Source organism: Bos indicus x Bos taurus, chromosome 23 (assembly GCF_003369695.1).
Source record: "Bos indicus x Bos taurus breed Angus x Brahman F1 hybrid chromosome 23, Bos_hybrid_MaternalHap_v2.0, whole genome shotgun sequence".
Taxonomy (NCBI): Eukaryota; Metazoa; Chordata; class Mammalia; order Artiodactyla; family Bovidae; genus Bos; species Bos indicus x Bos taurus.
This window is the reverse complement of record NC_040098.1, coordinates 23,080,302-23,090,976: the sequence shown is the minus strand read 5'-3', so window position 1 is coordinate 23,090,976 and position 10,675 is coordinate 23,080,302. Positions and strand designations below refer to the sequence as shown.

The following is a 10,675-nucleotide window of genomic DNA, read 5'->3' as shown; positions in this document are numbered from 1 at the left end:
TTTTTAAGTATTGTTTCACATTATTAGACAATAAAAGAATCACATTTCTGAAATAGTTTGACCTTCAATAACCAATCAGTCTTTCATTAGGAAAACCTTAGAATAATAAGGCTTAAAAAAAAAAGACAAAACTTTTTAGAGATCTCTTTGCCAATTCACACAGCAATACATATTTCACTCTTTTGTAATCTCTAAATGTTTTCATAATTCTACAGTGTTATTTCCACAACATTGTTAACAATTACTGAGGAATATATAAAAAATAATTTTTTTTTCAGTTTTTGTAAGTGACAAAATAGGATACAGTAGTAAATATAGCATATATGTCAATACCTGTCAAGCTTTAATATGAATCACCCAGGGATCTTGACAAAATGAGAAATCTGATTCAACAGACTTAAGAGTTGGGCCTAGAATTCTGGATTTCTTAAAAACCCGTCCTTCAGGATGTCCAAGTTGCTGGTTCACAGACCATACCTTGAATAGGATCCTAGTATGCATTTGTTTTGGAGAAGGAAATGGCAACCCACTCCAGTGTTCTTGCCTGGAGAATCCCAGGGATGGGGGAGCCTGGTGGGCTGCCGTCTATGGGGTCGCACAGAGTCGGACACAACTGAATCGACTTAGCAGCAGCAGCAGCATGCATTTGTTTGGAGAAGGCACTGGCAACCCACTCCAGCACTCTTGCCTGGAAAATCCCATGGACGGAAGAGTCTGGTAGGCTGCAGTCCATGGGGTTGCTAAGAGTCGCACATGACTGAGCGACTTCACTTTCCCTTTTCCCTTTCATGCATTGGAGAAGGAAATGGCAACCCACTCCAGTGTTCTTGCCTGGAGAATCCCAGGGACGGGGGAGCCTAGTGGGCTGCCGTCTGTGGGGTTGCACATTGTTGGACATGACTGAAGCGACTTAGCAGCAGCAGCAGCATGCATTTGTTAATATGAAGACAATACCCAGATTTTATATAGTTTATGCTCAGAAAAATTATATATTTATATGCACATATATACATACATTAAAAAACCAAATACATAAAACCAGACTGGAAACATACCAAATATTAAAAGAGATCTGGGGTCGCGGGTGAGTTTTTGTTTAATTTCATGTTTCTTTTTCCTCACAAACTAACATTTCCTTAAATTTTTTTGCAATGAAAGTAACTTTTTCTGTTGACAGAGAGCTTTTTCTCTTTATCCTTTCTCTTTTTTTTTTTTTTAAGCAAAAAGGCACATCAAGTGCTAGTGATGACCAACAAGAATAAGATCAGCAAGTGGAGTGTAATGACTCTCAAAGTTGACGGAGACTGTGGACAAAGGTTAAAACAGGCTGACACTTGCTTGATCCATGGCAGTTACGTGGCTGTCATATGTCTTTGGCCACTTGAGTGGTCAGCTGGCTTCCGAAGTCGTTGCTGTGATTCATCCACATAAGACAGCTGTAGATGACCCATTTTTGGTGAGGTGGAAGTTAGACCAAAGATCCAAGACCCAGTCATTCTCAGAGACTTGGCTTTAAGTCAAGTTGGCATTGAGGATGCCCAAGCTTCTGTCTGGCTTCACTCCCAGGACACTGTTAACTGGGAGATTCCTCAGCTTCTGTCCACGACAGGGTTCTGCTCAGGGATCAGGAACACCTGTGAAGCAAACCCAACAGGACTTCAACTTATGACTTTCTACATCAGGGAGACAGCTTTTAAAAGAAAATCTATAAGCATATTGTAGGCAGTTGGCAGGGAGGTTGATAAATGCCTTAAAAATAATTTTGACTTAAAGGAAAGGAAATTAACCCAAACATTTGGATTAAAAGAATTTGGCTGACTAGAGTACATACATTTTTGAAAGAAAGGAGATGAAATGAAAATTCTCTTATTCTGCTTTTCCGAGATGACAAGGGTGCCAGATTTCAAATCCCAGAGGGCAGATAGACTAACCTGACAGGTTCTAAAGAAAGTACTGCAAGCTCGTAGCTGCCAGAGAATCAAGCAGTCTGTGAATCCTCTTCAAAGGCTGTGAAGCGCAGGGCAACTTAGGCCTCTTAGACTTAGGATCAATCTTATCACAAGCTGGGGAGAAGGGGGGCTATTACTAAGGAATTTAAGGAATGTATTTACTGATCTATTAAACGTTGGGAAAAGCTAGAAATAAACCTCTTCTTCCAAGAATGCAGAAAAAAGTCCATAAAAACCACTCATTTAGGATCTATGCATTTTTTTGTGTGTGTGCCTTCTGACGCTTTTTATTAAACAAAAGCCTAAAGTGAACTAAACAATAAGAAAAACAATAATAATCGTTAACCTTGAGCATTTACTATATGCCAAGCACTGTTCAAAATATTTTTCATCTAACTTAATCCTAGGAAAAAACCCTGTGAGGTTGATACTATTTATTATTCTTATTTAACAATTAAGGACCCAGAGGCACAGAGAGGAGAAGCACTTGCCCTAACGCTCACGGTTAGTTAGAGGTGGAGTGATTTCGAACCCAAGTAGTTCAGCTCCTGAGTTTGCTCCATAGAGAAGGCAAGGGAAAGATACTACTGTTTTGGGTCAACTTTAAAGAGGCTTTTCGAGAATTCCCTGGAGATCCAATGGTTAGGACTCAGCGTTTTCACTGCTGAGGGCACAGGTTTGATCCCAGATTGGAGAACTAAGATCCTGCATGTCATGCAGACAAAAAAACAAAAAAGCAACTTTTCTTGTCTAGATTCAAAGCTAAACCATGTGGGGCACAAGTTGACTCTCAACAACTTGTTAACTCAGATCTGAAATTTGCCTGCTAAGTTAAAACTCACATTGGAGCCAGGCAGGGTTGTTAGGTAAAAAGATAATTCATTTCATGGAGTCTGTATTACTTTTTTGACCTACCAAGCAATTTTGAGCACAGATGAGCTCTTAAGATACTTAATTCCACTCAAGTGAGGCTCACACTGGCCTGAGAACTGCTAGTAGTGAGTCTCCAGGCTACAGGCCTGGCCAGACTCAGGAACACCAAGGTGATCTTAGTATTTCTCATAAACATGAGTCAGAAAACCCAGGCTGCCCTCACTCATCTCTGACTCCCTAGAACTAAGTCCAAAAGGCCATCCCCAAACTTTTACAAGAGAGATGACCAGATCATATTATCTACTTAATAAGCATATGCAGTAACTAGCTGTGTGACCACTTGACCTCCAGGTCTAGGTTGGCTCATCTGTGAAACAGGGACGTATCTTACCTGTCTTGTCTGGCAAAAGGTGGATCAGACCACATCTGAAGGTCTGTCAAGCTCTAAATTGAAAATAAGGGGCAAAAGAGGAGTCTGGGAGGGGGCCATGTTCAATAGTTTACTCCTCAAGAGTCAGAGTCCCCATTTGTTTCATTAATTCCTGCAGTAACCAGATACTCCTTCAGTTCATCAGATCATCTCTAGAGGGGGTGCTTTGCTCCTCACACACCTTCAAACCAGGCCCCACTACTAGAGTTAATAAAGATGGTGTTTAACAAAAAATTTTAAAAATAATAATAGTAAAAATGACTTGTTTCAATAGCATCAAAAGAAATTTTTTTCCCCAACAGCATCAAGAGAGATGTATTTTTGATTCGGTCTCGACTACAAATCTTAATAAGAAACTCTGAGTAAGATATGGTCATTTTATGGCAAATTATACATTTCTATCTACCTTTATCTGCAGTATTCCAAACATTAAAATAACTAAATTTTTCATATTAATGGCATTTTTACTGAACTAAATTAGATACTTTGGGGTTAAAAGTGAAGTGAAGTGAAATTGCTCAATCGTGTCCGACTCTTTGTGACCCCATGGGCTGTAGCCTACCAGGCTTCTCTGTCCATGGGATTTTCCAGGCAATAGTACTGGAGTGGATTGCCATTTCCTTCTTCTCCAGCGGATCTTCCCGACCCAGGGATCAAACCCCGGTCTCCCACATTGTAGACAGACGCTTTATGGTCTGAGCCACGAGGGAAGTTTGGGGTTAAGTCTTTTTAAAAGGCATTTCACTTTCAAAGTTCTGCCTTCCGTTTTCCCCCCTTCTTTTCCTAGCGCCTCTTTTCTTCTCAACACTTGTGTTAGTCGCTCAGTCGTGTTTGACTCTTTGCGACCCCATGGATTGCAGCCCGCCAGGCTCCTCTGTCCTGGGATTCTCCAGGCAAGAATACTAGAGTGGGTTGCCATTTCCTTCTCCAAGAGATCGTCCCGACCCACGGATCGACCTCTGGTCTCCTGCATAGAGGAAGCCCTAACACTTAAATGTGAAAAAAAGAAAACAAGTAGAAAGATGTGCACATCAGCAGAGTAACAAAAAGAGATTTTGTTTACTAACTGCTTTTTCATTTTATTTTCCCATTTCTTTTTACTTTCTATTTCAGTTTTAAAACAAACCTCTCTCCCCAAATATTCCCACCTCCACCCCTTGGCAGAGAGCCAACCTCAAACTTCCCTTCTGTTTTCAGGTCTCACAGAGAAAGGGGGCGGAGGCAGAAAAGTGACCAATGGAAAGGAATTGCAAAATAAGATTAACAATAGATTTTCTTATTTTAAAATTCCCGCGTTCTACAAATTTGAAAATATATCTCTTTCCCTCTTCTAAGGTCCGCAGACCGCACAGTAAGGAGGTATTTGTTGCTTACAGTTCAGTCTTCACTGGGTGCCCTGTGCCTTCCAGGAGAGCACTGCCAGACTCTTAAAAGGTTCTTGCTGTTTTGTTAATCACAGGATGGAGTTTCCGGAAGCGCATTTTCTTGATAAGCGCTGCTTCACCGTCCCGGAACATTCCTCGGGCTCCTCTAGCCCACTGAATCTTGTCCGGGCATCAGGTTCGTGAAACGATCCTCTCTACGTGGACACGGGTGCTTCTCTTTGTGCCGAGAGCGCGGGGTTCTCCAGGGATCCTGACGCCCCGCAACGCGTCTCACTCCCTGTTGGTGCGGAAAGTAACCGCGGTCATGGAGCGCTCCTCTGTCAGCGTGGTCATGCTACCCTTCGCCCATGCGACCTCCAGGACTTCTTGTGTCACCTCATAATCCAAGACCCGCACGAGCAGGGGTTTGGGAGCTCGAGAGGGAGCGTCTACACGGCTGCCAGAAATTCGAATTTTCCGTGGAAAGAGAGGAGAAGAGCAGTTGGGTTCCCGGTCTTGTCCTTGCGCTTTGAAAAGGTCCTCCTCATCGGCCACCTCTTCCGGCGCGGCGTCCCCCTTAGTCCCCAACCACCTCTCCGGGTGCAAAAGAAAGAGCACTTTATCTCGGACCCAGGAATCACAGTCCGCATTCTCCCCCACCTCGCGGTCCTCGTGGGCACCGCCCTGCCTGCGGCTCGATTCCGCCGCCGAGAGATTCCGGGCACCTGGGGCCGAGGGAGCCCAGCGCCCCGCCTCGAGCGCAAACTGCTGGCAGCGTTGCTCGCTGCGGGGCGAGTCTGCGAGATCTGGAGCCCCGCGGGGACCCGGGGCCCCCATTCCAGTATGAGGGCCATTCATCCGGTGGTTCTTCCACGGAATTTTGCAGCGAACGCCAAGCCGAGCTCCAGAAAGCGCGGGACAGATGGCCGTGGGCGTGGTCTCGCGCGCCCCGCCTCCCGGGACTCGGACTGGCCACGCCCGCTACGGTATTGCGCCCACGCTCTCCGTCACTCCGGACCTTTAAAGGCGAAAAGTCTCCCCTCCCAAACACCCCCCGCCCAATCCCGCCCCTTCCACACCCGACACAGCCTCCCCTCCCCCACCTCGGATCGCTCATCGTCTTCTTAGCCCTGCAGCTGTGGTCTCATTTCCGAGTCTCTCCCCTCTTTCTTCTCTGCTCTATACTAATTTCCAGCCCATCTCCGTTTGTCTCCAGATACGGTAGACACTTGGACTGCACACACACCCCTACTTCCTCCTCGAAATGCCAAGCACAAAGTATGCCTTCTTTCCAAGGACTCTCCTTGGAGTGAAGGAACAAGGAAGTAAAAACAAAAAGCCACTAATTTAATCAAGGTCTTCTGATAAAAGTTTCCTTGACTCCGAACCCACCCCACCAGGTTGCCAAGCTTATCGAACGTAGCTAGAAATGTGGAACCCTTTGAGAAATGGCTTTTGGCCATATTCACAGTGCTCACACTGGTCTTTCGTTTTGGTTATGATCTTGCTTGTTCCAGGAAGGGGCATTAGTGCCTTTGATCAAATGGAAATAAATAAAACCAAACCGCTAAAAGAATTTCAGGATTTAAAATTTTGTGTTCATTTTTAAAGTTTCACATTTCACTACTCCCCTACCTCCTCCTCCCCGCCCCCGGCCGCGCAACACACACATTCTTCTCTTTAACCCCCCAAATTAAAATACATGTATATGAATCTCTGGATAGACTTTCAGAATCTAATTATTAACAGGCTCTCTGAATTGGAATGCTGGAGAAGACAGTCGCTTGGACAACAAGGAGATCAAACCAGACAATCCTAAAGGAAATCGAGCCTGAACATTCATTAGAAGGACTGATGTTGAAGTGCCAATACTTGCCCCCTGACGTGAAGAGTGGACTCACAGGAAAAGACCCTGATGCTAGGAAAGACTGAAGGCAGGAGGAGGGGGCGGCAGAGAATGAGATGGTTAGATAGCATCACTGATTCAATGGACATGAATCTGAGCAAACTCTGAGAGACAGTGAAGGACAGGGGAACCTGGCTTGGTGAAGTCCATGGGGTCGCAAAGAGTCTGACATGACAGCCACTGAACAACCACAACAAGATCCTCTGACAGCTTAACTTTGCTAAAGGCTAATGGTGGAGAGCTAGCTAACAGAAAAAAAAAAAAAAACTTAGTTTCTGATTTCCAGTTCTTTGTTTCCAGGTGCTTGCTTTATTAGAAAGTGCTAACTGTTTTCCTGTCTGCTTTAGGTAAATGACTGCAATGGTGGAAATTCCTACCTGTATTTGAAGGACCAAGTAGTATGGTGAAAGACATATTTTGGAAAGAGAGGACCTTCTGAGATCTGCCAAGTCATTAAAAAAAAAATGTACAAGGAGTAAGAAAACCTGAATCATACCTGGCTGATTTGATGCCTGACCTGGGGCCAGTTACTGCTAAATTACAGTTAACTGAAGTTTTTGAGTGTTTTAGACACTCTATATATTTAAACTCATTTATTCTTCACAACGAACTAAGGAAGTCGCACTATTCCCATAGTTTCCTTGAGAACTTTGAAGCACAAGGAGGTTAAAAATCAAGCACCAATAAACAGTAGAGTCAGGATTCCCACAAGTTTAAAGGCTTGATCCCATTTTATTAATAAATTATTTTCCTGTTTTAAACCTGTGACTTCATGTTCTTTTCATTCCATTCATTTGCTTAACCAGTAATCACTGAGCTTATACTAAATGTCAGCCACTGTTTTAGGTGATGGGGACATGGAGGAAACAACTGCTTGCCCTCTTGGAGTTTTATTCTTTACATGAGTTACATACATTGAATCCTCTGTCCAAAAATAGGAGATATTTATTAAGTTAACTTTAATGTACGTGAAAATCAACTGCAGGTTAATGCCTTCCCTACTCTCAAGGATTCTATTTGGGGAAGGACTTAGAATGTGGATTCTTACCAAGACCCTCAGCAAGCCTCATGCTAGTGGTTCATGAACAACAGTATGAGCTACTGCTGCTACTGCTAAGTCGATTCAGTCGTGTCCGACTCTGTGCGACCCCATAGACGGCGGCCCACCAGGCTCCCCCGTCCCTGGGATTCTCCAGGCAAGAACACTAGAGTGGGTTGCCATTTCCTTCTCCAATGAATGAAAGGGAAAAGTGAAAGTGAAGTTGCTCAGTCGTGTCTGACTCTTCCTGACCCTATGATCTTCAGCCTACCAGGCTCCTCCGTCCATGGGATTTTCCAGGCAAGAGTACTGGAGTGGGGTGCCATTGCCTTCTCCAACATTATGAGAAACCTTACCAAAGATAATACTCTAGACCAGAGATAAACTCTAGGACTTTTTTTTAATTTTCTGCTTTCAAGTGGCAATAAGAACACTGTGTTTTCCTTCCTTGCAGGAATATTGGGAGAATTCGAAGAAGGTATCTGTATTCTGAGGGAAGTATAATGTAAACCACAAGATTTATAGATGTTAAGTTTTCTTGCGGATGGGGATTGGATGAGGGATTACAGTGGGGATGGGGAACAGGGAAAATCTATTTGCTGAGGAGTGAAGCTGACTCACCCATCACATAATACCTGAATTTCTAGATGTCAAGAAGTTGTGTATTAATGCATAAAAGAATATTAAGAGGAAATGTCAAATAAATTAAACCTCAGTGAGAGAATGTCTAAAAAGAATATAAAACAAAAAAATAGGCTGCTTGCCTTCAGGAAAGTGGTGTCTGCTGGGCTTTAGTATCTTAAAGTACATAAAAGCCTGATAAGGGGTGCTGACAAACTAAACCCATTTACTTCCCTTATGAATATCCACCAGATGCAAAGAGCCAACTCATTCGAAAAGCCCCTGGTGCTGGGAAAGATTGAGGGCCAGGAGAGAAGAGGGCGACATAGGATGAGATGGTCAGATGGCATCATTGACACTATGAACATGAGTTTGAGCAAACTCGTGGAGATAGTGAAAGACTGGGAAGCCTGACATGCCACAGTCCAAGGGGTCATAAAGAGTCAGACATGACTTAGCGACCAAACAACAACGAACTCTAAGGAAAATAGACTTTGTCCTAAAGATATTAGGAGCTGACAGATTCGTTGGGAAAGTGAGAATACTAGACTTTAAAATGCGTAGAGATCAAAATTGTTGCTGGGGGAATAGGGAGTTGATACAATAGGAAAAGTTTTCTTTGCTGGATTGTATGAACTTTCCCCTATGGTACTTCCTGAGGAGTCAACTTCTAACCCTAACCCTAACCCTAATTTTGCCCCTATGGCACTTACTGAGGAGTCAACTTCCCGCTCAGAAATATCCACCTGGCTGAGTTTATGCAACCTGCCTATCCAATGACAATATGGGACCATAAAAGAAAAGATGCGAAGAAGCCCTTGGCTTCTGTAATGGAAAAGCAAACAACTGGATTTACCACGCAACAAAACTGTACCATAGAGATAGGTCAGCATTCCAGAAAAGAAGACAGGGTGTTGTTAAGAAGTTTATAAAAATTTTGCTAATTATAACTATAATTATCTATTATAAGTATATATTTTTATGTAATTATAACTACATAACATAAATTATAACTATAATTTATAACTAACTGCTATAAACAGAATTTGGATATGGGAATGACAGATAGGGAGGGTATTCTGAATAAAACATTATGAGCAATGGTGCGATGGTGAATATGGAGGCAAATGTAGAGAATAGTTTTGTCTTTGACATTTCTCTTCTCTCAAGTCTAAAATACTTTCCATGATTTCATCCATTCCCATGGCTTCAGTTGCAACCTGTACTCTGATGATTTGCTCGTTTAAATCTCTATTATAGACCATGATGCTTATTTCCAGACTTGAAGTAGTACATTGTATTATTGTCTCAAATTATTTACTTCCTCATCTTGAAAGAGAGTCATACCAGCCAGCTTCTGTAGCATGTGACTTGCAATACTCCTTATGGGAATAGACTCCTCCACCCCACCAATGTTGATGTTACTTTGGCCATGTGACTTGCTTCAGCTTAAACAGTTGTGTCATTGGAGGCATCTGAGCAGAAAGGAAGAGTCACTGTAAGATTGACCCATGGCATTTCCCCATCATAGCTGCCATCTTGGCTGTGATCTGGGAATGAACAAAGTACACGGCACAGATCTAGGTAGTCTCGAACAGAACTGCAGCAGCTGATACATATTCTAAGCAAGAAACAAACTTTTGTTATAGCAAACCAATAAAATTTGGGAGTTGTTTCTTATCATAGCCTAACCTAGTGAAAAATTATTCTGTTCTATTTTTATTTGACACTTCTTTTCATTGTCACTTGACAACTAAAATATTGCTTGCCATGTCAGTAAACAAAGGATATTGCAAACCATCACATTAGAGCCACCTGGATGGTAAGCCCTAAGGGAATTCAGGATACAAACAGAGGAGCTGCCCATTTCCAAGCTCATCTAGCAGTCAGCTGCTACAGCCACATCAGACTGTGCACCTGAGAAAATTCAGGATGAGAAAATACAGGATACTGGCCCTAGATAGCTGAGGAGCATATCAAAGGAATGACTGAAGTGAGCCCAGACTCTTACATCTTCCCAAACGTAGAAAAGCACTAAATTCCTTCACTTGAGACATTCAGTTTTCTTTTATTAACAGTAATTTTTGATGTTTCAACTACCTGATTATGTTGCAAAAAACTCCTATATGTCCTGGCTTCCCCCTTCCTCTTTAGGGCAGTCTTTCAATGTATTTGAGATGCTATCTCCCAGACTTGAAGTTCTAAGAACGTCCACTGAATAAAACATGACTCTCATCTTTTAGGTTCTGTGTTGTTTTTTTTTTTCAGCCAACTCACTCTAAACCCCAAATGTCTAAACTTGAGCTCATCATTTATTCTTTTAAATCAGTCCCCTCTTTCAAGTGTTCCTTATCTCAAGGGTTAGCATAACTGACAATTCTAATATCTTTCCTTTCCCTAAGAGGCTACACCCACTGTACATGTCTAATATTTAACCAAGTGTTGTTTTGTGTGTGTGTGTCTGTCCCTCCATCTCCAATCCTCACAGCCTCA

At 42.7% G+C, this 10,675-nt stretch overlaps 1 protein-coding gene across 1 annotated transcript; it reads right to left on the bottom strand.

Annotated features, from left to right (window-relative positions):
* Positions 1-1,203: 1,203 nt before the first annotated feature.
* C23H6orf141 (chromosome 23 C6orf141 homolog) lies at positions 1,204-5,615 on the bottom strand. Its single transcript, XM_027525022.1, has 2 exons — positions 4,627-5,615; positions 1,204-1,634 (listed from the first exon to the last, which is right to left on the bottom strand). Exon 1 carries the CDS (start codon positions 5,472-5,474, stop codon positions 4,908-4,910), a length of 567 nt encoding a protein of 188 aa, XP_027380823.1. The 5' UTR covers positions 5,475-5,615; the 3' UTR covers positions 1,204-1,634; positions 4,627-4,907.
* Between the last annotated feature and the right edge of the window lie 5,060 nt (positions 5,616-10,675).

Bases quoted from the DNA above. Each gene is read 5' to 3' on its own strand.
- C23H6orf141 (XM_027525022.1), bottom strand. From the start codon at position 5,474: ATGAATGGCCCTCATACTGGAATGGGGGCCCCGGGTCCCCGCGGGGCT.